The sequence below is a fragment of the Lissotriton vulgaris genome, chromosome 6 (assembly GCF_964263255.1).
Source record: "Lissotriton vulgaris chromosome 6, aLisVul1.2, whole genome shotgun sequence".
In the NCBI taxonomy this organism is placed as follows: domain Eukaryota; kingdom Metazoa; phylum Chordata; class Amphibia; order Caudata; family Salamandridae; genus Lissotriton; species Lissotriton vulgaris.
The window spans coordinates 187,359,879-187,386,527 of NC_141694.1; the positions used below are offsets into that span (position 1 = coordinate 187,359,879).

General features: G+C 48.7%; 1 protein-coding gene across 1 annotated transcript in view; it reads left to right on the forward strand.

Annotated features, from left to right (window-relative positions):
* Positions 1–26,649, forward strand: part of CDC5L (cell division cycle 5 like) — a 181,123-nt gene that overhangs the window by 123,675 nt on the left and 30,799 nt on the right. Inside the window, exons 11-13 of the mRNA XM_086926221.1 lie at positions 4,090–4,254; positions 7,267–7,347; positions 16,616–16,861. Of these exons, the coding sequence (XP_086782347.1) occupies positions 4,090–4,254; positions 7,267–7,347; positions 16,616–16,861 (492 nt within the window). The remainder of the gene's footprint in view (positions 1–4,089; positions 4,255–7,266; positions 7,348–16,615; positions 16,862–26,649) is intronic.

A 26,649-nucleotide genomic window follows, 5' to 3' on the forward strand; every position in this document is an offset into this window, starting at 1 on the left:
TCAGCCGCCGGTGCATGATGGATCACGAATGGCGTCTGAACTCGGACGTGGCGCAAGGTCTCTTTCGACAGTGGGGAGAGCCTTGGTTAGATCTATTCGCCACAGAAGAGAACGCGCAATGTCAGCAGTTCTGCGCGTTGGAGTTTCCAAGGCGGCACTCGCTCGGAGACGCTTTTCGTCGCGAGTGGAGCTGCGGCCTGTTGTACGCCTTTCCGCCTATACCACTTCTGCCCAGAGTGCTGAAGAAGATCAAGCGCGACCGGGCCCAAGTTATCCTTGTGGCTCCGGACTGGGCTCGAAGATACTGGTATCCCGAGCTACTCAGCATGTCAGTCGATCCCCCGATTCGTCTGCCTCTTCGGGAGGACCTTCTGTCGCAGCAGCAGGGGACGGTCCTGCACCCGAACCTGTCCAGTCTCCACCTACAAGCTTGGAGATTGAGCGGCGGCAGTTGAGGCCATTTGACTTGCCTCCCGAAGTCTGTGACATCATTCTGGCAGCCAGGCGTCCCTCCACAAAGTCGGTATACGCCTGCCGGTGGAATAGATTTGTGGCATGGTGCGCAGCAAAGGCTGTGGATCCCCTCTCTGCACCCCTTTCGGAAGTGCTGCTCTTTCTTCTTTCCCTTGCCCAGCAGGGCTCTGCTCTGGGCACTCTTAAAGGGTACCTCTCTGCTCTTTCAGCCTTCTTGAGGCTACCAGATCAGCCTTCTTTGTTCAAGTCCCCTATAGTGAGTAGATTTCTGAAGGGCATCACACACATGTTCCCTCCTGTTCCCTTCGTGATGCCCCAGTGGGACTTGAACCTTGTTCTCACCTATCTGATGTGTGCTCCCTTTGAGCCACTTCATAACTGTCCTCTTCGCCTCCTTACGCTGAAGACGGCCTTCCTGGTTGCCATCACCTCTGCCAGGAGGGTGAGTGAGCTCCAGGCTCTTTCTTCTTCTCCGCCTTTCCTGTCTGTTCATCCTGATAAGGTGGTGTTGCGTACACGACCTTCCTTTCTGCCCAAGGTTGTCACGGCCTTCCACATCGGGCAGTCCATCACCTTGCCCACCTTCTTTCCGCCTCCGCATCCCTCGAAAGAGGAGGAGAGGCTCCACCGTCTGGATCCAAAACGTGCGCTCTCCTACTACCTAGACCGCACTCGCCAATTCCGGGTGGATGACCAACTCTTCGTTGGTTACGTGGGCGCGAAGAAGGGAAAGGCTGTACACAAGAGGACCATCTCCAGGTGGATCATCTTGTGCATCCAAGCATGCTACTCCATGGCGAGGAAGGAGCCCCCGGCTGGATTGCGGGCTCACTCCACTCGGGCCACGGCAACGACAACTGCCCTGGGCCGCGGTGTCCCCCTGCAGGACATCTGTCAGGCAGCCACGTGGGCCTCGCTGCACACGTTCGCAAGACACTACTGCCTGGACAGTCAAGTCCGGAGGGATGGCTTCTTTGGCCGTTCCGTCCTCCAGGACTTTCTGGTGTGATATTGGTTCGCAGACCCACCACCGGGGTTGGTATTGCTGGGGTATCTATTCTAAGGTAAGGAATCTATCACTAACGTGTCTCTTTCAGATGCACAAGTTACTACTTGTGTAACGATATATCTGTAAGAGACATTAGTTAGTGATAGATTCCTTACCGCCCTCCCATCCTCCCCGTTCTGCGAACCGATATTTAGGGTTAAGGTCATCCCCTTTCAGGGCCCTAGTTTCAATGGCACCAGTGTTAGTTCTATCATGGCTCTGCGTATCTGGCGCGGAAAAGCTGTGTTATCAGAACTGACGTCAGCGCGCATGGGCGCCGTCTATATACTCCGATGACGTCATCCCGGCGCTCACGACGCCGACGACGGACGCGGAGCCGCAGACGACGCCTACCAGCGCGCAGGGGTATTGCTACGCAAAAATTTCCGGATCCAGTCTGACGCCTGGGGATATTCTAAGGTAAGGAATCTATCACTAACTAATGTCTCTTACAGATATATCGTTACACAAGTAGTAACTTGTGCTTTAGTCATTTAAGTAAGTCATCATGCATGGACTCTGTCTATCATCTAAGCCCTCATGCATCCATTCATCGACCCTCTGACTCATTTACAGAAACACAATAAACTTGCACAGAAACCCAACAACCCAAACCCAAAAACAAGGTACAGAATAAACATTTAAAGCCATATTTTTTAAATAATAATATTAAAGCAACAAGTGGCCGTCTTGCAATGGTATTGTACATGTTTAGTTGGTTTGAAGTTCCCCCATGGCTGCCACGTTTAGAACCATAGTGTTGGTCATCTTGAAGTGGTAAAATAGTGAAACCAGTGCATGATGGTGGCCGGGTCTGGACCTTAAAGCCTCGAAGTGTGCGGCGCATTGTAGATTAAATTAACTTTAACCAAGCCACCTGTTAGCACTGTCTGGAGAGCTGTAGTGGGTTCTAAAAGAATGAAAATAAAAAAAAGAGAAGGAAAGAAGCGAGAGGAAAAAATAGAAAACTTAAAGACTGATCTGTCAGTCCAGGCACTGATGCACATATGTTTTTTTAGGGGGATTTACACGTAACCATAAAGATGCCATCACTCGTAGGGCAAATGAGCCTACGTCTCAGCATCGATGCACACTGAGTGCTTCTGCCATTGGCTTTATTGCCCTCTGTGACAGCATTTTATGATCTGATTCAAACGTTCTGAAGAGATTCTAGCAAAAAAAATAAGGTGCAGATCTTCAACCCTCTGTGTTTTGTCAGAGGGATAATCCACATCTGCTTCCCTACAAAGGTAATCTGTGTTTCATAATAAAAAGTGAGGCTTATAGCCTTTGTTGTAATTTAAAAAAAAAAAAAAGATCAGAACTATGGCATATGGCATAACGTTTCACAATGAACCAATCAGGCCTATAGCCTTTGCCATTGGCTTGTCCTCATAATCAACTCAGACCTGTTATATTAAACCTCAGCTCTCCCACGAGGCAACCATGAGGTTCACAGTAATGAAATTGCACGGAATTATAGTTGCCAAAACAGTATAAATTCTCTTCTTGGAGGGTCTCATAAGGATTATCACATTGCGAAACATCTATGCCCACAATTTGTTTGAGCAGGTCTCCAACACCAAAACCTACCATGGTAATCTGTGAGTATTAGTTTAACAAAATATAGTGTAATTCCAATCCACTGTTAAGTCTATTCCCTTTAACACATGTGTTTCACACTACGCACATCTGGCTACTGGCTTTCTCATAACTTTTCACAATAAATAGATCAAGCCTATGAAAGCGGACTTACTGTTTCCCAATGAACTATTAGGGTCTATAGCTTTTACTATTGGATGGACACTAAACCCAACACAGGTTTACGGAAGTGTGCATACGCTATCAACCATCATGCATACAGTGAGAAAATTACAAATATGTTCAAACGTACAGTTAACAAAATAATACAAAGCCTCTCTCAAAAGGGTAGAATATAAATTATCATAATTAGTATTCTTCCCCTAGGGCTTGTGACACCTTTCCTACTACGGTAATTTGTGAGATTTCATCTAACTGCATGTACACAGCTTGATAACAAACACATGTTAAAGGCCTATTAGCTTTAATAAATAAACACTTATCACAATTAAAAAAGCCAAGCCTGCTGCCTTTGTCTTAACGAGTCCCTGCACCTGCATGCAGTGCAGTCTCACCCCCATCCCCTTTAAATACAGGCCTGCTTCCGACTGCACAGTTAAAGGTGGACCGGCAGATGCAAAAAGCCATTTCATCTTTCAAAAATGCTCTGTTGTTGGTGCAGGCTGCACCCTGCACTGTGAACTACTCATTTGATCTGATATGTCACACTGCCCCAATCTGTGCCCAATACACACACTTAAGAGTGTGCCACAGCGCGTAGTGCGACAGTGCTTTTTATGTATTTTACAGCACACCTAGTGGTACTTCTTGTTTATGCCAGTATGCTTTTCACCAGTCTCTTCATATGCTTTGAACTTACGCTTTTAATTAAATACATGATCTGCATTTCTGTACTTTTGTGCACATACTTTGATATGTGAGTTTTGCATTCTGATAGTGATGAACCTGTTTCTCTCTTTTGACAGGAGCGAGAGTCCCGCGAACACTTGCGGTTAGGGCTAATGAGCTTGCCTACCCCCAAGAATGATTTTGAGATTGTCCTACCAGAAAATGCAGAGCGAGAACTAGAGGACCGTGACATGGATGATGGCTTTGTGGAAGATGCAGCTGATGTAAATACTCGCAAGCAGGTAGGCCTTGCACCTAAAGATCACATAGCAATATTCCAGCAGAAGTGGGACCTGTATCTTTGACAACGGGGATTATAACATCATGTAATAGCAATAGTGTAACAGCTGTGAGAAATGTACCTTATAATAATGTATCATCTAATAGCAGTTTGCTTCTTTAGTAGCAACCAAGTCTCCGAATGTCAATTGAACTGTATGACCAAATAAGTATTTGTGATGAAGAAACTATCAAGGTGACTGTAGAAAGCACAAGTTCCAGAAGGCTACTCTCTTTTCCTTTTAGTTAAAGATTCTGCTGTATGACTAAAGTATTCCTTTATGAATTTCTCCATATCGGTGTTGTTGTGTATTTGGGAATCCATGAAAGACTGTCAGGAATCTGGCTCATCAATGATAGTACTGGTACTGTAGTCAGATCAATTGTTGTCCTTTGATCCAGCTCCTGATGTTTATAGAAGAAGGGGGAAGAGTTTAGCAGCATCAAGTGTTTTTGTATGGTTTGGTTGATCAAACCTCCCAGCACCCTCCGGAGACGCAGTCTCTATTCTCATCCAAGACTCCGACAAGTAACCTGATAGGCCCCATCTGACGCCGACTCATGTGCTAACTGAACTTCCCTTCACCAGGCCTGAGCATGAGCCCTATTCCTATGGGTTCGGACTTGGGGAAGATTGGGAGGGACCACTGGACCGTTATCAATACCAGCTCCTAGACACCTGTTGTGAGGATTTGGTGGATGCCAGTAGACTGTGCACCTCCCCAGAATCAGACATGGACTCTCCTCCTACTGTAGCTATGGAGGAGAGACCCTCGTTTTCTATGGTGGTGAGGAGTGCAGCCGAGGTCCTGGAACTGCAGCTGCCCTCCGTGGCTGTCAAGAATAACATATTGACGGAGGTGCTTCAGCCGAGAGTCAGCCGTTCAGAACCTCTTCTCTCATTTTATGAAGCCCTCATGGGTGTCCTGCTCGTAGTCTAGTCCAAGTACTGTAGAGTGGTTCCGTTGAACAGGGCTATTGCCTGCCGCCATCGTGTGTTGTCCAAAGGGACCCCAACTCCCTCACCCAACACTCTACCCCGAAGACCTTGGTGGTCCAAGCCTTCACTTCCTGGTGCATTCCCTAACACCCCGCCAAGTAGGGAATCCAAAAGGCCTGGACACCTTGAGCAAGAAAATATTTTTTGTGTTTTGCGGTCTGTGAACACTGCATGCCTTTTGACTTGTTACTCCTCTTCAACCAGAGATTTTGTTGCGTAGGTGTTGCCTATGGTCCCAGAAGAGGCCATGGCCATACTCTCCTAAGCTAATGCTGACGGGAGAGACTGAGCTCGGTTGACAATTAGATGTGGGCTGGACATGGCCGACTCGCTTGGTACAGTGGTTTCCTTATCGGTTGCCGTAAGGCTCTATGCCTGGCTTTGCTTATGTTCATGGCCTTTATTGGCTCCCGTCTCTTCGTAAACAAGCCGGACTTAGCTTCAAGGATAGCAAATCTAAGAGCAGGTCCTAGGGCATTTCCATAGTCACTAGCCTATCCCAGTTCGTCTTTCGCTCCTTTCTTGGCCATGGAAGGGGCTTCAAGATGTGTCTCCACCCGCCCATCTAGCACGACATGCAAGCTTCCCAACCCCGGCATGGCCGAAGACACTGCCCACAGACTTTGTGGGTGAGGCAGTCAGCGATCGCAGCGGCAGCCTCTAGCCTCTTTAGCTTGCCCTCTTACCATTATGGTCAACTGGTGGGAGGCAGGATATGCAATCATTTGCACCACTGGAGGTAACATCCTGCTGGAGGGGGTGTAAAACACCCTCTGCCAGAGCAGGCCTTATTCCTCACCTCCTGAGAGTGCGGGCCCTCCCCTCTGGGGGTCACATACTTACCTGTGGTGGCAGGCTCTCAAAACCAGTCAGCCAATACACTATTAGATTTTCAGGGGGCACCTCTAAGGTATCCTCTGAGAGCATGAATTAATAATTCCATCAAAGGAATCAGTGTGGTTTATTAATACTAGATGTTAGATACCTACAACCTTAGTTTCAGTGAAGCCATCATGTAGCTTTGGAACTCGTTTTTGTCCAGTACCCATCACTTGTACTTTAAATGACTTCCCTGGTTCATGCAGATTTCTTCTCAAGTGTAGTAATAGTAGCCAAAATATCTTTATTCAAGTTTTGAAAAAACCCATCAAAGCTCAATCAGATTCACAGACATGAACAATAATTTTACAACAGGTCATAATAGACATATAAGTGACCTACGGAACAAATGTTGTATTGTAAACCCTGCCTTAGGGCTGTAATGCCTGCTGTAAGGGTGACTTACCTATACTGCATGCAGTGCCCTTTCTGTCAAAATTGCTTTGAATACCAGGCAAAAAGCGGGGATGACCATGTCAGAGACAGGCACTTCCCTACAGTATTGTCGCCATATTCGTTGGACTTCAAATTTCCATATTTATAAAAATGTATTTAATGTAATTGACCCAACCAGTAGAAGGCTGTTTGTAACATTTTCTTTAGGTAGATGTTGTTTTGTATCCAACATCTGTTACAAACTAATTGGAAAGAAAAGAACCACAGAAGATTTCAATCTACACTTTTTTGCAAGGCAAGTTGAATACTTTTGCATTACTTCAAAGAGCCCTGGTTCAAAGCGCAACTAACGTTGCTGGCGCAGTGGTACCTCATTTACCAAGGTCCATGTCACTCTTGCCCTGCAGACACCTCGGATGACATTAACCAGCAAAAACCTAGGGTTTCTAGGGGGACTCTGTTGCATGAAAATTTGGTTCATTCAAGGAATCTGGAGGAGCCATCACATCCATCAGAGCAAACAATATTGAATGTAAGGAACTTGTTCTTTTTGTCAGTATGTCCTAACTGTGGGGTGCGAGTCATTTCAATAAACTGCAATGTTTGTGAACAGGGTTTCTCTTAGCTGACTGTAACTAATACTTTCTCTGATCTCCAGCACTGCAGAGTCAGTAATGTTTTGTATATTTTTGGAATTTAGGCTCTCAGAGATGCAGAACGTGCGAAGGAGCTGAAACAGAGGCACAAGGCTATCCAGAAAGGTTTGCCACGACCATCAGAAGTACGTTTTTCAAATCGAACATACAAATATCTGTAATAATCAAATCATGTTCTTGCCTATTGTAGTCACATTTCTGTGGTGTTTGACATACTGTTGTGGTCCCCAAGTGCTCTCTTGTATGGTTATGTAAAAAGCTACTCAGGTGTGTATAATTGGACCAGTGTATACTCGCAGTATTGTCTTTATGGAATGTTTTGGTGGTATTTGTGAGGGTAAGAATGGTGCTCCATCCTTGTCGCTGTGGATGTGGTGTTGCATTTAGATAGGTCAGTAAAGCAGAAGTGTAAATGGTCCCGTTCGAGGCAGGTGTGCTGTAAATACACATGCTTTGCATACTCCTGCCATCTAGTGTTGGGTCTGGATGTTTGAAAGTTGTTTTTTCTTTGAAGAAGTCTTTCCAGTCACAAGGCAAGATGACTCCTCCTTTCGGTGATTGCGCGCATGGGCATCAATTCTATTGTTAGATTGTTTTTTTCCGCCATCGGGTTCGGACTTGTATTGCTGCACTCCGGTTCGAAACTGTTGTTCTGGTACCCCTCAGTGCGCAATCCACTCTATTCTCGACGGTATTGTTTTGTCGCATTTTCCACATCTGCCTTAACGATTCGATCAATGAAATCTCCATTTTCGATCGGAAACTTTTGTGTGCGGCATTCGGGCCTAACCACATTGGTCCAGCTCTTCGTCGAAGGGCCAGACTCTTCAAATTCTGTCCCCTGTGCCATGACAAGTACCCACCTACCAACTCGCACCAGGTGTGTAACTTGTGCTTGTCTCCAGAGCACAGAGAAGAAGACTATGACGTGTGCAATTAGTTTTGGTCGAAGAAAATCTCTGAGATCATCAGGCCCATCATCTGGGGATGCAGCACCAACATGTCGACGGCGCGCCAGATATCATCAGTGAAGACTCCAAGCAAGATGACCCCGAACCCTCCGGACTGCGGAGGAATATGCCTTCTCCATGTTGGACTCTGATTCAGAGTTAGAGATAGACCTCCGCGTCGATGATTTGCCGCAGGGACAGGGTGACACGAGTACAGAAGACCCCCTTGCACCGTCCACCAACTTCCCAAAAATCTAAGGCTTTGGCACCACCTCTGCCTTCTGGCCAAGGTCGGCACCAACAAGATGTTGCTGATGCTCCCCCTCCTGGCTCAGCACCAAAATATTTCGTAAAGCCTTCCGGCTTGGGACAGAGTCGGCCAAAATCCACTTTGAAGCCGAAACCATCCATTTCCAAGCACAAAGTCGGTTCGGAGCCGAAACCTTCGACACTGAAAAAGAACAGCCTTCGATACCGAAATGCTATTTCATCTCGGTTCTTAAACAGTAGGTGCGGAAAGCCGAAGATCTCCCTTCAGCACCTTTGTATCCGTAATTAGACATTGTACTATCCAAATCGGATCCCAAACAAAAGAAAAAGATACAGGACATACTTCCTCAATTGGGCTTCATGGTCAATGCATAGAAATCTCACCTGTGTGTTTCACAGTCTTATCTATGAGCCATTATCAACACTCTCAAGGCTCTAGCCTCTCCCAATGCAGCCAGAATTCACATCATTCAGTCATGATACTACAGTTTCAACCCAACCAAACATTACCAGCCAAAGTTTTCATGCAACTGCTAGGAATGATTGCGCCTTGCATCGCAGTCGTACCCCATGTAAGGCTTCACATGTGTCCCCTACAAGAGTGCTTAGAACATCAGTGGAATTAGTTGCAGGGTCAATTAATCGATCTAGTGTTGGTAAACGGCCTCACCCATTGCTCTCTGTAATGGTGGAACCCACAAAATGTATCAAAAGGGTGGCCCTTCACCGACCCTATTCCACAGATCGTGCTAACAGCAGAAGCATCTCTCACCGGTTGGGGTGGCCATCTCCAATATTACACAATCCAGGGTGTGTGGGGCGAGAATCACAAGAGTCTCTGCATCAACTACCTAGAACTTCGGGCGGTGTTCCTAGCACTCAAAGCTTTGAAAAATAACCTCATAGGCATAGCTGTCGTAGTCCGCACAGACAACATGACAACTTGAATATATCCAAACCCAACTCTAGATGGCATGAGTATGCAAAGCATGTGAATCTACATCTCTTCATACCAAGAACAGATGCTTAGTGGGTAAGTAACATTATCCTTTCTCATCACATACCACACCATGAGGAACTCCAGTGGCTGCTATTATTCTACGTAATTGACTATTTTGTTTTTCCTTGCTTCCCATGCCAAACCAAGTAGAGGCAAAGCCAGTAGGAATGGCTTTAATGCCCCATTGCATGTAAAGACGGGCATTCACAAATACTATTTTATTGCTGCATGCACATTTGCCATTTACCACATTAAAGTGTGCCCTTTTGGCTTTGCCATTGCTCAGAAAAAGTAGTTAAAAAGGATTGCTTTCAGTATTGAATTACATATAGGAGTTAAAGGTTTGAATGATGAGACTATGTTGAGTAAATGTACTTTCCAGTTGCAAAACAGTGACTTTAAGTGTAAGTACTTCTGGAAAGCAAATACCATGAGGAGAGGTAGTAATACTTTTTTAGTGGAGCCAAAGACCATTCAATTCAACTTCTAACAGTATTTGTAAAGCACAAAACCTCTAGTTCCAGGTCGTGGCAGCAATGTAGGAGAAGGATTGATCACTGCTGTGGCTGGGAGGGGATTTTGAGGGTTGGTGAAGAGGAGCGCAGGTGTCTAGAGGGTTGGTGGAAGTTTAGTTAATGGTTGATGTAGGCAGGTCCTAGGTCATTGCGGGCTTTGTAGGTGTGCATGTGGAAAGATCCTCATGCATAGTTAGAGTTAAAAAACTGCCATCTCTACTGGATGGGGAGCCGGTGGAGGTCTCTCATGTGAGAGGGCGGTCTCGGTTCATTTGAGCAAGTCCAGGATGAGTCTGGCTGCAGCATTGTGTATGGTCTGTAGTCTTCTGAGGAGCTGGGTGGAGATGCCGGTGTAGAGGGTGTTGCCATAGTCGAGGCGCCTGGTGAAAACAACGTGACAGTCTTTATGGCTGGGAATAGATCTGACGATTCTTCGGGCATGCGAAGAGTGTGGAAGCAGGAGGAGGCGACTGCGTTGACTTTTCGTTTCATGGACAGAGGATGATGCCGAGATTGTGTGCATGGTCGGTCGTGGGTGTAGGGCCGAGTTCTGTAGACCACCAGCTTTGATCCCATTCGGAAGTGTTCTTCCTGAAGATTAGAACTTCAGTTTTGTCAGAGTGGAGTTGGAGGCAGTTGTCTCATCCATTTGGCTATGTTGGTAATGGCGTAGCAGAAGTTGTTTTTGGCGTTGGAGGGGTGTAGAGAGATGGCTCTCTATAAACTAGTTTACAAAATATAGAGAGCAACCCCACTTTCCAAGAAACAGGGTACCACATGTAAAGAACAGGTAGAGGCTCTTGGATCACCACATCCACACAAAAATATCACCCAGAAAGTACTCTTGAATTGCTCAACCACATACATTCATCACAAAGAGGCCATAAATCTGAACCCAAAGAACAACCGTGTACATTGCAAAGATAAAAAGCTCACAATTCAGAGGCAAATTCTACATTTATTGTAGTTCATAGAAAGTTCGGAAATTCTCAAATTTACATCAATGTTTACAGTTAAATACACGTTCAAGGAAACATTAAAAACATATTAACATGACCTTTTATGAGAGACAAAAACAAATGTGTGAAAATAATTAAATCCATCAAATAAAGGTTATTCCAAACTGGAATCTCATACATAAAACCATCGGTCTATTCACTTCTTTGTTGAATTCGACATATGGCTGTTCCTGAATATAACCCACTATACAAATGCAAGTCTCAACACGTTTTGGTGGTCCTATATTATTGGAATACCTTCATTAGGTATTACGTAAGTACTAACAGCTCTCTTTGTTTTAGTGTGGGTGAGCAGTTAGGCTTATACAAGAGGGTGGTGTGTTACACACACTCCGAGTCAGAATCCAGACCAACTGGGTAAGTATAAAAATGGTATACTTATATTTTATTTTTAGAACCATGGACGGCTCAGTACAGGTAGTTAAAATGTACTCCTAATTGTAAACCTTTACAAAGAAATGCAATTGGGAATGGATTTGCAATTGTTACAGGTTGGTATGTTTTTGAAAAGCAGTTTAAATTACACAGTAATTACTTTTAGGATACTTTTTCATTATTTTTTATTTACATAGACTACTTGGGGAGGTATGCCTAGATACCACAGAGAGGGATCTCACAATACAAGCTAAGTAAGACTTTTAAAGCTTTGCAGTTTAGGTGCTCTTTTTCCATACAAACATCAGTTCAACACAAAACATTTTTAGGGTGAAAAAGCACACAACATTGATCCCTATAGGAGAAAAATTGTTATTGGTTTCACAGATAAGTATTCAACTTACAAGTGGGAGTAAGGACTAAGGTTCCCAAAGGTCTAGGTGGGCACTCAAGTTGCACTGGAACGGCCAGGTGTAGATTGCACGGGCCCAATGTTGGGCAGTGGGGCTAAGCGGGCCTTCAGTTAGTGACTGCTTATGAGCAGGTCCCTCTGGTGTGGGAGCAAAGCACCTGGGGTTAAGGTCAGCACTGCAGGGGCCAACTATCATACAGGAGCTGCACCACCAGCTGCATGGGGGCAGCCGTGTGCAGGGTGCCAAGAAGACAATGGGGACCCTGTGGCTTCCAACGGAGATCTTCGGTTCGGCAAAGTTGCTGCAGGCTTGGGCAGGGAGACTTCCTGAAGGTGACCACCGGCTGAAGCTGTAATTTGGTTTTTAGGGGATGCCTGGACACCGTAGGTTGGTCCATCCAAGGCTGTTGAGTACAGGGGTGTCTTTTGGCATCGGATTTCTGGCCGGGGGGACCCTTCAGGTTAAGGCTGCAGGCGTCGTCCTGAAGGTTGAGGGAGGTCACCAGATCGCTGGGGAGACCTCCTTGTGGTGTTGCACCACTCTAACTCGGGCTGTGGGCTTTGGGTGCACAGTGGTGCAGAACCAAGGAGTCTCTGAGATCTCAAGTCTGTGCGTGAGTTGTTTCTTGAACAAATCTGGTGCTCACAGGAGACAGTCGATTAGTTGAGTACAGGCAGGTCCTCCGGGCTCTAGAGGTGGATGGCTGCTGGACTCGCAGGTCGTAGATGGGTCAGGCCGGAAGGGCTGGGACCAAAGCAGTTGGTGTCCTCTTCTTCCTTGGTCAACACAGCTCTTCGGTCCTTCTGCTTTCTTCCTCGAATCTTAGGAGGCAAAGTTCAGGGTTGCTCTAAATTTAGGGGAGCTAAAGGTCTGGACCAATGGGTCCTTCCCTTGGGGTGGGTACACCTTCTATTATGCACCCTCCAGTGGAAGGGGGGGGGCATGAACCTCTGCCTAGTTGGCTGGGTCTCCTCATCTTCAGGGGTTGTGCTTCACCTCGCCTCCCCCACCTGAGGGGTGGGGTTGGCAAAGCTGGGCACACCTCTCTTACAAGCTGGGTTTCCTTCCGATTCTCCCCCTCCCCCGAAAGTGGGGGGAGGAACCAGTGGGATCCCATCCTGGAGCATGAAGCTTAGCACCTCTTCCCAGGGTGGGCTTTGTTTCTGGACTTAGAGAGCAGAGGCTGTCTACAGAGAGGTCAAGAAACCTCTCTGTTGGTGGCAGAGGGTGGGCTGCCATTCAGGAACCACACTTGGGTTGGTCGATTTTCAGATGGCATCTCTAAGATCCCCTCTCAGTGCATTTTGCATAAAATCCCACACTGGCATCAGTGTAGGTTTAATGTGCTGAGATGTTTGCTTCCAAAGTAGATGCCACAGCCTTTATGGAGCTGTGGAGTTCGTATTGACCAACTCCCAGACCATATTCACTTTATGGCTTTACTACACTTTCCATGTCTAAGAATGGACTTAGACACTGTACGGGTACAGGGCTCACACCACTATACTGTCAGCTAAGGGCTAGTGCACCCTGTTAGAGGGATGACTTACCTAGGTCTCAGGCAATTGGTCGCAGGCATGGCACATAGGGATGTGTGCCATGTTGACTTCTGACATTTTTCTGCACCAAAACACACAACCTGCGATGTCAGTGTGTGGATGTTAAGGTACAGGGACTCTAAGAGTGTCACAATAGGTGTGGCAGTCTTCCGAGGCCTTCCCTGGTCTCACAGTGCCCTTGGTACCTTTTACACGGGGCTTACCTGTGGCCAGAGATGTACTAATTGTGGGTTCCTAGGTACAGTCTTGGGAAAGAACACAGGCCCTGGCAACCTTTTTGTCTGGGACCCAGTGCACATCCAGTCAAAGTGCATCAGAAATCTGGCAAAAAGTGAGGGGGGTTACTGCAACAGAAACCCACTTTCCTACAAGGGGTCTTCGGTGAGCGGGAGGTCAGTTGAGTGACATCTGCTTAGTAGATTATGTTGAGTCCATGGCATCTGGTGATGACTGCTGGGGGGGGGGGGTCAATAGATGTTGTACGGGTTGAGGCTGAGGGATGATCTTTGTGGTACGCCGCATATGATGTCTTTGGGTGCAAAGGTGAAGGGTGGGAGTCAGATGCTCTGTATGCGTCCTAGAGTGGATCTACTTGAGGGAGTCTTGCTGTATCCCTATGTTATAGAGTCTGTTGATCACTGTGTTGTGAGATATGGTGTTGAACGTCGTGGAGAGGTAGAGGAGGATCATGGCCACCTTTTCTCCTCCACGTTTGAGGAGTGTTCTGATGTAATCTGTGGAGGTGATCAGCGCAGTCATATTGCTGTGGGTGACACAGAATCCTATTGTGCGGCATCCATTTGTTGGTTTTGTTCCAGGAATTTGGTGGGCTGCAGGTTGATAGTTTTCTCTAATACTTTGGCTGCGCAGGGGAGCAGGGAGATCGGATGATAATTTTTTAGATGGCTGGGATCACCAAAGACTTTCTTTAGGAGGGGTCTGACCTCTGCGTGTTTCCATCTGTCCGGAAAGGTTGCTGTGGAGATGTTGAGGATGGCGGTGAGTGGCATGCTGATTGGGCTTGTTGCGAGGTTGTAGAGGTGGTGGGGGCAGGGGGCGGTGGACGCTCTGTAGTGAGTGGAAGACACGATGGCTGAGGTCGTCAGGGCAGTGAGTGGAGACCAGGTGGTTTGGCTGATGTTCACTGGTTGGTTGAGGGTGGCGGGTTGGAGTTTGAAATTGTTGTAGATGTTGGTGATCTTGCTGTGGAAGCACTCTGAGAGGGTGTCGCAGAGTTCTTGGGAGGGGTGATGGTGTTCTCTATGGCTGTCTGGTTGGAGAATACTTTGACTATTTTGAAGAGTTGCTTTGTGTGGTTGGCTCCGGAGTCGATGTGGGTGGCGATTGCTGCATACTTGGCTTCTTTGATGGGCCTGTGATAGTTGCCGAGGGCTTTTTTGTGAGCTGCTCTGTCAGTGGGATTCTTGGTGGCGCCATCATTTCTCCAGTTGATGGCAGTTTTCTTGGCGGTCCTGATTTCTGGGGAGTACCAGCTGGCATGTTTGGAGGTCTTGGATTTTGTAGGTTTCAGTGGGGTAATTCCTTCGCCACAGTTGGTGATCCACGTGGTGAAGTTCTGGACAGCCTGGTTGTGGTTTGTTGAGGCCTCGGTTTGGGGGTTGGTGAGGGCCTGAGACCACTGAGTTTCTGTGACCTTGCTCGAGCTGCTGAGAGATCTGTTGCCTGGTGATGGTATTCCGGGTGTCGGTGATGGTGAAGTGTACATTGTTGTGGTCGGTCGAGGTGAGTTCTGTGGTTTCGCTGAATTTGATTTTGTCGCTGGAGGTGAAAATAGGGTTGAGTGTGTGTCCGGCTTTGTGCATGGGTTCCGAGACTAGTTGGGGAAGGCCAATGTTGTTCAGGTTCTCCAGGAGGGCGATGGATTTTGCGTAGTTTGGGTCCTCAATGTGAAAGGTGAGGTCGCTGTGTAGGACGTAGTGGCAAGAGTCGATTTCTTGGGTGGGGGGAGGACGATGAGATTGTCGATGACGGTGCAGAATGTTGCTCATGGTCACTGGGGTGTATAAGCGTGGGTGCCTCTTATAGTTGTCTTTGCGTCAGTTTGCAGTAGGAAATATAGGTTTCCCATGAGTGGTGCAGGGCAGTCATCGGTGATGGTGCATCTGTTGGTTTCCTTGAAGAAGATGTTTGGTGATACTGTCTCGAATTATTTTCGTGAACCTTCGGGAGTGGTGGTGATGTTGGGGTTCAAGGAGGGTTGAGTCATGTTTTGGTGATGAAGGTGACGAATATGGAGAGGGTGGTTATAGTGTTCCACATTTCTGTGGCATGTTTGCAGAGTGAGCACGCGTCGTGCAAGATACACTGGAGAGGTTGCAGATGTTTTTGGTCTTGTGGTCAGGAGTGCTGCGGGATCTTTTGTAGGTTGTCGCATGTGAATTGGCAATGTTGGCAGGTAAAGAGTCCTTTGGTGGATCGTGTTGTCCAGTGTCTAGGAATTCTTTGGCGGTGTACCGTCGAGTGGCGAGAGGGCCAGGGGTCCTTATGTTGGGTGTTGTCCAACCGGCAGTGCATTGGTGGCGTGCAGGGGCAGGGACCGCAGGCAGTGCAGGGGCAGGGACCGCAGACAGAGCAGGGGCAGGGACCGCAGGCAGCACAGGCAACACAGGGGCAGGGACAGCAGGCAGAGCAAGGAAAGGGAAAGCAGTTAGCAGGCACGACAGGGAAAGCAGGCATCACAGGTACAGCAGGTGGTGCAGGAGTAGGGCCAGTAGGCAGTGCAGGAATAGGGCCAGCAGGCAGTGCAGGAATAGGGCCAGCAGGCAACGCAAGGATAGGGACAGTACTCAGTGCAGGGACAGCAGGCGGCGCGGGGACAGGGACAACAGGCAGCCCAGGTACAGGGGTAGAGGGCAGGCACAGTACCTGAAGATGGGGTCAGGCAAAAGAGGGGTGGCCCTACCTCCTCCGGGCTTTGATGAGCACGGGTGAGCCTGCTCATGGCCCAGGCTTGCTTGGGCTCTGCGCGCATGCGGAAGGAGATGCCCTTTAATAAGTGTTGGCGGTGGGAAAACAACTGGGAAACGTCATTAACGGTTGTCTGTCATTTTGTATTACTCTGCTGTATAAAGGTTGTGGCAATCACTAACAAACATGTTATGAAAAAGTTGAAAAAATCATTATTATTGTATTTCGATAGTTATTTACTGCACAGGATCAATCAAGTCATAGTGTAAGTCATGAGCTGCCTGTATGGAATAGTAATAAAGCCTGCACTGTATGTTGGTACTGATGTTCTTAATTCATGCAAGCCTACTTTAAATTTTTACAGGTAAATGAAACAATCTTGAGACCCCTGACCGTAGAGCCTCCTCTCACAAACTTGCAGAAAAGTGAAGAGATAATTAAAAAGGAGATGATCACGATGCTTCATTACGATACCCTCCATCACCCATATGGGGATAACGCTGGTGGAAGAAAGGGCAAGGGTCCCGGATCTGGGTTTACCAGCACAGAACATATGGCATATCTGGAGATGAATCCTTATGAAAAAATTTCTAAAGAGGATCTCATTATGGTAAGGTGTATGTAATGTGTTTTTAGTATGTAGATAAACCTTGAGTTTTTTTCTGTTTAAATCTTTTTTATTGTTTTCAAACAAAAGGGACATTACATCAGAAGAGTAACCTTGGGGTTTTTTAACCTAAAATAATGCATTTCATTGCGAAGAATGCAGCCTGCATACCAACCGACTAATTGCTAATACCTTTATTTTAATCTACTGGTCTGATGAATAAGAGGTATTTAGATTGCACACACTTTAAATCAGATTGTTTCTAGATTCTTTTTGACTGCATGTTGAATGGCATGAAAGTTTTAATTGTGGCTGACTGTAGACTGTTTATGGTGTTAATAACTGTACAAACAGCTCCTATATCTGTAGAGCTGTATACGATGGGATGGATGTCTATATACTGTTGGAACATAGTAAACTGGTTGGCTTAACCAGCATGATGGCATCCTCCTCAGTGGAAAATGCTGCACTGTACACCAAGACTTGTCATTCTTATAGTGTTTAAGATATACACACAGGGTATGGGGCAATAATGACCGCACCTAACTCCTTAATTGGGTCTGGTGATTGGTTTGGGTGCCCCGGACCTGAGACGCAATACCCTTCCGTCTCCTATGGAACACTCTACATAACACTGATTTAACATACAATGATCCGGCACTCCATTTTTGGCTACCTCATGTTTGGCTACTCTGCACGTTTTATATGATTGACGAATTTTTGAATAAAGAAGTCATACCATGACCTCCTCTTTCTGTTCTTTGGGAAATTGATGTTTTTATATGTTCTAATTACTAAATGGAGTGCCTGATCATTGCATGTTAAATCATTCTTATTGTTCATTCATGGAACAATGATTGCACCTAAATTTACTAGTGATTATCCAAACTCTGATTTTCCTAGATAATGTAAATATTTACTGGTCAGTTGCTTTCATGTTTTCCAGGGGCTAGAGCTCAGTCTGGTTGTTGGATTTGTAAGGATTTTAAGGGACTATTAACATACAGTTCATTTGAAGGATTGAGCATAGTGAGCATAATGGCTGCATTATGTACAGAATAGATGGATAACTGACTAATAGCAGTCCCGTAGTACCCTGTACAGTTATACTATCACAACTTACTCGATTAGTTGTAGGACATGGACTTAGGGCCTGTAATAGTCAAATGCCGTCCGATAGACCAAGTGCTGCCACATTTAGCAGAGGGAGTTGGAAGAGCATCATTGATTATATTCTAGTTTCTACTAATTTCTGGTCAAAATGTTTGATCTAAAGGTTGAAATTATTTGGAGATATAATGATAATACTTCACCTCCAATTGAGCCCATAGTTACTAACAATCGTAGAGCTTTGAAATGGCCTTCTACAGTAGGCAAAGACGAGGTTATGACAAAGATTTATAACATCTTTTCAGATGTCATTTCCCCCTATATTGATTTGCCTGACGCAGTTTCCAATAGTTCAGATACACAACATAATGATGGACAAAGTAAAGCAAATCTTGAGTAGGACTCACAGGGCGAATGAGGGGGGAGGAATAGTTGCTAACAACCCAGTAAATCTATGGTATAACCGTGAGTGCCGTAAAATGAAGTAGGAGCTTATTACGGCATCTAAATTCAACACTAGGGGGCGTGGCCAAGATGGCGGGGTGAGCGGACGCTTCTTCCCGCAGCTCCTCCCGCCCGGCTAGGCTCGAGCCCTTTTTCTTCAGCTTCTCTCCCCCCGCTGACGCTCAGCGGCTGAGAGGAGTGTGGCGGAGAACCTGGAGCACGCATTGATGCTACTTTGGCCCTGATTGCTCCGGTGGAAGCACCTCAAAAGACTGATCGCGAGGCGACGGAGCGCCCGGGAGGCGGAGCAGATCGGAGTGCTGTCCAGACGCCTCGGCTGGGCCTGGTGCTGAAGGTTAGCGACCTGGTGTGGAGACCGTCCCGGCGCTCGACGGAGATCGGAGGGAAGCTATCGGCTGTGTGGCCCACTACACGGGGACCTCCCGAGTGCGGGCCGTGGTGCTTGGACTTGAGGAGGTGGCCTCCCCCATGGCGAGGACCCCGGTCCCAGGGTTGGAGGACGATCGATTTGAGATCGGAGCCAGATTTACCACCTCTTCTAAATAGCCGGGTGGCCCTGGTTGAAGAACTCTCCCGATTGCCTGGCTTCTGGAGTGGCCCCGGTGGCATCGCCGGGCTCGGACGATTTGCTTGACCCCACCCAACCGCCATTTTGTCTCCGAGGGGACAGTGTCGTAGGCCTCCTTCGGAGTCGCTTGGAAGCAGTTTCCTGTACCCTCTACCTCTGTACAGCTATCCACCTTCGGCGAAGCGCACTGGCCGGGGTTCCCCCGGTGCAGATCCCAGCTGCTATCTTGGTCGGACGCCCGCGGCTTGCTGTGACTGGACAGACCCGCCATTTTGTCGTCTGTGGCGCAGGTCCCCTGTCTCGCCGAGAGCTCCTCATATCGGGTCCTTGCTGGTTGTTGGACATTCCCCGGAGTGGTCGGGCCCGTGCCCATTCTTCAGTTGAGAGCGCGCAGGATGTCTGGAAGAGGTGGTTCGAGGAAGGGGGACCGCACCCTGCCGGACATGCTTAGCAGGGCCCAGCAACAGCGGGACAGGGCCCAGCCGTCGCCGGGGTCTTCCCGGGCCACCGCGGACGCGACCGGGGGAGAACCCCCTGTCACGAGATCTTTCATGGAAGAGCTGTTCAGCTCGCTTAAGGAGGACTTCCAGACGCTGAAGCGGGAGGTGGCTAGTGAAGTCCGCAGAGGTGGAGGGCCTCGGTGAACGGATTGAGACGGTGGAGACGGCGGCCCAACGCCGGGACGACGAGATTGTCCACTTACAGCAGGACGTTCTCCGTCTCTGGGAGCAATGCGTTGAACTCCAGGCCCACTCCGAGGACCTAAAGAACAGGTCGAGGAGAAATAACATTCGGGTACGAGGTGTACCGTCTGCGGACGAAGGGGCTGACCTGGTGGGCTATTTGCAGGACTTGTTCCGGGAGATCCTGGGGGAGGCCGCGGACTTTCCTATCCGCATTGATAGAGCCCACAGAGTTGGCCGACAGCGCCAGTCGTCGGCGCCCCCGCCGGACATCTTAGCTTTCCTGCCTGATTTCCCACTGAAGGAGCGCATCATGTCCGAAGCCCGTAGGAAACAACCACTGACTTTCCGAGAGAGGCCTGTAGCGCTCTACCAGGATCTGTCCGCCATCACGCTGCAGAAGCGCAGGTCCTTCAGGATTGCTACCGACTTCCTGCGCGACCATGAGACGCCGTACTCCTGGGGGCATCCCTTCCGCTTGATTTTTCGTTGGAACGGGGTGCTTCATCAGCTGCGCTCCTTGCAAGACACCTGCGGTGTCCTGGGGCTCACGGCTACGGAGGAGGATGGAGCAACGCCGACCTGGAGGCGCTCAGAGAGAGGGGGCCGACGGAGATCAGCGAGAAGACGATTGACAGCGAGCGCTGGGCGTCCTGATTCGCCTACCATCAGGGCGGACATGGCCAGTGCCTTGAGAGAAGCGGCCAGGGACTCGGCCGCCTCCAACGGTGTGGCCTTAATGGCCTAGATTCACTCCGGGGGAGATGGACACAGCTTCTTGATGCCAGGTTTGGGGCTGGAGGGGGTCGGGGGGGAGCGGGGGGAAGCGAGTGGCCGGACGTCCACTTTCACTACTTACTACAGACTTGTCCGTTTTGGGACTTGACTGAGACAATGGGTTGTTCGAGTTGGCATTTGACTGGTTGCCATTGGTTTGTTTGGGGTGGGGTTGGGTGTTGTTCTAGAGTTGGGAAAGACCCGTCCGATGTTGCCTGTGTCCACGCTTGGCCTACTTTGGCCTGTCCCGCGCTGCTGCCCCGCGACCCCCCCCCCCCCCCCTCCCTCTGGTCCCCTGCCAGCAGCATAATGTTCCTGGTCCCTGGGAGATATGTCGTCCCTGAAGGTGGCGACCCTTAATGTTAAGGGCCTGAATAATCCTGTTAAGCGCAGGGCGATTTTGTCTCTGCTAGAGGGGACGCAGGCTGACATCTGCCTCTTGCAGGAGACCCACTTATTGTCCCGTGATTGCCATAGATTGCGCTCCGCTAAGTTTCCCACCCAGTTTTTCTCCTCTGCGGCGACCAAAACCGTGGGGGTTGCCATTCTCATAGCGAGCTCCTTCAGGGGGGAGGTGCTGTATAAATATGCTGAACAGAAGGGGAGGCTTCTGGTATACCGCCTCCGCCTGGGAGGCATATCGTTTACTATTGGTTCCGTCTATAGCCCGAATGACCATCAGGAACGCTTCTTGGACTCAGTACTAGTGGATGTCACTGCCTCCCCCGATCGGCATGTTATTCTAGGGGGTGACCTTAATATCGTCTTTGATTCAACTTTCCCAGGCCGCGAAGGCCCGGATCGCGGACATGGATCTACACGACCTTTGGCGTTCAATGCACCCTACAGATAGGGACTACTCCTATTATTCGCATGCGCACCGAACCCATGCACGGTTGGACTATCTTTTGGTTAGTGGGCCGATGCACACTGCTGCCACCTCGGCGGACGTTGGGGTCCTGACTTTGTCTGATCATGCGCCGGTTATTGGTGCGTTTGCGTGGCCGGCGACCTCCACCTCTCGGGGGGGTGTGGCGCCTTAGGGACACCCTTCTGCACAAGAAAACAGTGGTGAAACATATTGAGGAGGTCATACGGGACTATCAGACACATAATAGTAATTCAGACACTTCACTAGCGACACAGTGGGCTGCATTGAAGGCGGTTCTTAGGGGGGAATTTATCTCCATCTCCTCGGCGGAAAACAGAGAGCGGCAACGGAAGAGGGATGAGCTGACTACCCAAGTTCGGGAACTCTAGCAGGTCCACCGCCGCACGGGAGCTCCGAGGGTTTGGAGGCAGTTGAAGGCGGCAAGGAAGCTCCTGTCGGCGCTGAACCTTCAGGGCGGAATACGCAGTGTTACGTCTGAAGCATGCCTTTTATACAGGGGGAGACAGGTGTGGCAAGCTCCTGGCGCATAGGCTCCGAGTTGCGCAACAGCGTAACGTAGTGAAGGAACTCTTGGGTACAGATGGGGTGGCCGTTTCCGGGGATGCGGAGGGGGCGGAAACCTTCTGCAGTTTCTACGAGGCGCTGTACGCCGGGGAGCCCTCCTCACCGCGGGAAACCGCGGAATATCTAGAGTCTGTGCCCCTTCCGGCGCTGGACCCCGCTCAGGCGGAATATCTTGAGAGTGATATCCAAGTTGGGGAGGTGATTTCCGCTATAGCTAGACTTAAGCACGGGAAGGCCCCGGGCCCGGACGGTTACACGTCCCTGTTTTATAAAACTTTTTGCCCGGTTGTGGCCCCTGTCCTCGCTCGGCTATTTAACTCCTTCTCTGACCCGGGAGCCATCCTGCCGGATCTCCTACGTGCGCCGGTCTCGGTGATTCCGAAGCCCGGGAAGGACCGGGCCTTATGTGGCTCGTATAGGCCCATCTCGCTCCTAAATGTCGACCTCAAGCTGTATACGGGTATTCTAGCGTCCAGGCTAGCCCTGCACCTCCCCGGTCTGGTTGAGGCAGACCAGGCTGGCTTTGTACCCGGCAGGCAAACTGTCGACAACACCAAGCGAGTGACGCACATTTTGGAGAAGGCTTCGCGGATCCCGGGAGAGCGGATGTTGCTGGCGGTGGACGCTGAGAAGGCCTTCGATAGGGTTCATTGGCCGTATCTCGAGCTGGTTCTCAGGAAACTGGGAATCGGTGATAAATTCCGCTTGATGGTTTTCAACTGCTATAAGTACCTTTCAGCGTCGGTGCGAGTCAATGGGTGCAGCTCCCGTAGTTTTGCAATCGAGCGCGGCACGAGGCAGGGGTGCCCCCTCTCTCCGCTCCTCTTTGCTCTCTACATGGAGCCATTCGCCCAAAGGATCCGCCACAACCCGGATGCCATCGGGATCAGGATGGGACAGTATGTCCACACGGTCAGCCTCTATGCGGACGATGTCCTGCTGACCCTGGATGACCCCAGGAGGTCCCTACCCGCCTGCATCCACGAGTTGGATGCCTTTTCGCGCGTGGCCGGCTTCAAAATGAACATGAGCAAGTCTGTGGCTTTAGATGTGTCCTTGGCTACGGACACTAGGCGGGACCTTCAGCGGCTCTTCCCCATGCAGTGGTCATCGTCCCTAGTACCATACTTAGGGATTCTGCTGGCGCCAACGTTGCCAGCGATGGTGACGGCCAATTACGCTTCTCTCAGTAAAAAGATCAGGGAGGAGCTTGGCCGCTGGAGTAAGGGCCTGTTATCCTGGCTTGGCAGGATCGCGGCGGTCAAGATGACGGTACTGCCCCAGATCCTATATCTTTTCCGAGCCTTACCTCTCCAGCCTCCAGTGGGCTGGATCAGACAAACGCAGGCTGACATCTCACGTTTTGTCTGGCAGGGTCGCAAACCCCGGATGAAGAGGGTTCTCTCTACACTTGCCCCGGAAGCGGGGGGCCTGGGCATTCCGGACCTCCGTAAATACTTTCAGGCGGCACAGCTACGATACCTTGTGGAATGGAGCAGGTGGGAATCCGATAAGCACTGGCTTTTTCAGGATCAAGCGGTTGCGGGGCGCACCCTCCAGGAGGTCCCATTCTTGCGCCGCGCTCACCGCCCCCCCAACCTTTACGCTTCCTTCGTTATGAGGGTTCCCCTGAGGGTGTGGGACGCGGTTTGCGAGGTCCGGGACCTCACCACGTTCCCTTCGCCATTCACGCCCATTGTGGATAATCCTGACTTTTCCCCGGGGATGGAGCCGGGCGCTTTCTCCCATTGGAGGACGGCGGGCTGTCGGGCGCTCTTTCAGATCTATGGGCCAGAGGGAGTGGTTCCCTTTCAGCAGCTTCAGCAGGAGTTCGGCCTGACGGAGTTGGACAGACTACGTTACATGCAGGTCCGACACTGGGCCCTCCAGCCCCAGGTGCGGAACGCCGCTGACCGTCAGATAACGTACGAGCGGTGGCTGGTGACTCGAGCTTCTGATGCTAAATTGATCACTGATCTTTATAAGCTCTTACAGCCTCCTCCGTTTCACTATTATAACCCGGGGAGGGAACGATGGCACAGGGAACTGGGCAGGACACTTAGCCACAAAGAGTGGGACCAGATTGCACACCGGGCGAGACACTCTGCGTACCATACTGGCCTCACCGAAACATTCACCAAGGTGTCCACGTACTGGTACTACACCCCAGAGAGACTGCATGAGATGAATAGGCACATTGATAAGGGGTGTTGGAGAGGTTGCGGGCAGGTGGGGACCCTTTCACATATTCTTTGGGATTGTCCCTTGTTGGCAGCCTATTGGAAGGAAGTTCTTGATGAGGTGGACAAGCACTTTGAAATTGAGCTGCCGCGCTTTCCGGCGTATGTATTGCTGGGCCTTCCTAATGGCCTAATGTACCCACTGAAGTCCCGCAGGGGCAGGCAAATCGCGATCGCGCTGGGGTCTGCGGTTCAGAACATCCTCATCCACTGGCGCACTACCACAATCCCATCCATCACGGGTTGGCTACACAGACTCTGGCACGTGCTGGGAATGGAAAAACTGTTGCTCGTGGTGGCGGGGGAGATAGATCAATTTGATGAGCTGTGGCAACCCTTCCGTGCGCTGTTAACTACCGAATTGTGGGAGCTCACCTGCCCGAGATACCTCAGGCTTCTGAGGCTGACACCACCGGTGATTCCGGCTGACTAGGAAGGGTGGGGGGCTGGTTTTTGGAGGGGGGGGATGCGGTTGGGGGGCAGGTAGTAATGATGGTGGCACATTGGACGGGGGTGTTGGGTGGAGTTGGGGAATTTCTTTTGGGGAGGGGGTTCTAGGGGGGGGGAGGGCTGGGCTTCTTTGTGTCAATTTCATTAATTTCTTTGATCGGAATTGGGGTGTTGGATATGCGCAGAGTGGAGATATGGCTTGTATTTCATCTTTCATTTGTTGCTGCTTCCCCTCCTGCTTAGAGAACTGTTCCGCGATCGCACTCATGATATCATGATTATTTCTTTACTGTACTGTATGTGACCCTATCCTCCTATCCCCTCTCCCCGTGTTCTTTTGTCTTAATAAAAATGCTTTAAACCTAAATTCAACACTAAGAGATAAAAGGTTTAAGTATAAAAGATTATTAATACAAACCAAGGAAGATTGTGAGGATAGTGTCTGGACCGAACTGATTATTGCAGCAAAAAATAAGGATCACGTAAGCTTCTGGAGTCTAGTAGCTAAAGAAAATAAAACTGGAAGAAGCAACAGAGATCTTTTTCTAGACCCAGGTACTTGGGTCGACCATTTCTCTAAACTATACGGAGGGACTTTATTGGATACAACAGATATCCAGCTAGATAATGCAATAAATCCCGGAACAAGAATAGCTTTCTTCAGCGTAGAGGATACTTAAGCAGCAATCGACTCAATAAAGCCCGGGAAAGCCCCAGGCCCTAATAAATTACCAGGCGACCTTCTAAAGTATGAAATAGCCGTTTGGGGGCCATATGTTAACTGTCTTTGTAATGCTGTGGCAGCAGGGGCCCCAATACCAGAGTTTTGGAAAGGGGCTGAGACTATTACTATTTTCAAAAAAGGCGATCACCAAGACCCTGCTAATTACCAGCTAATAAGTTCAATCGATGTTATTCAAAAGACATATGCTAAGCATATTTTATTAAAATTTAATGATTAGATTGAGGAAAACCACATTTTGTCTCAATGCCAGGCTGGATTTAGAGCTAAGACCAGTATTATCGACCAGGTTTTTAGATTTGTTTGTATGAGTTGGAAATACACGATTACACAATTTAAAGAAAAGGCAATCTGTATATAGATTTTATAGATTTGAAAGCTGCCTTTGACATCCCTAGAGATTTGCTCTGGAGATCCTTAAGAAACCAAGGTGTACCTGAAGATCTTCCTATGCAAATAATAAGACTGCATGTAGACAACTATGCAAAGCATAGATGGGGACCGAGGGTATGCTCACTGAAGCAATCCCTGTAAGGAGGGGTGAAAGGCAGGGCTGTGTACTGGCACCAACCCTATTTTCATTTTATATAAATGATGCTCCAAATCACCTTTTGGGATGTACACCTGATTCGCCAAAGTTACGTGGGGTGCAATTGCCAGCTTTCTTATTTGCGGATGACACTATTTAGGGTCACAGACTCCAAAGGGCCTTCAATTTTGATTAGATTCTTTTAGTGTCTATTGCGATTCAAAGGGCCTAGAATAAATTCTAGTAAAACAAAATATATGGCAGTTAATCCACATAAATTATTCAAGAAGAAATATATATCTGTCCAAAAACAGAAGCTAGAATATGTGACTAATTTTAAATACCTGGGCGTAACATTAGACACTAAAATGTCTTGGTACCCACATTTGGAAAAAAGTAAAACTATTCTGATCCAAAACTCAATACCAATAATAACAAACCATGGGAACAGTATCACAAAGGCAGTTGAGATGTATAAATATAGGGCACAAGCAGCATCACTATACAGTGCAGAAACATGGGGTGCCACCTGTATGAAAAATAAGTTTTTTTAGAACGCTGCAACTTCTCCCCATGCGAACACCTATCATTCCCATCTTTATGGACCTGAATGTAAAACTTATTGATCATCAGGCCATATTGATTCCTTTGATGTTTTGGGTGCAAATATGGTCCAAAACAGAATTATCTAGCTACAAAGAAGGGCTAGAGGAGATCCTAGGCTTCGACAGAAGTAATTCTCTTCAGAGGGTTAGCCACATGTGTACATGG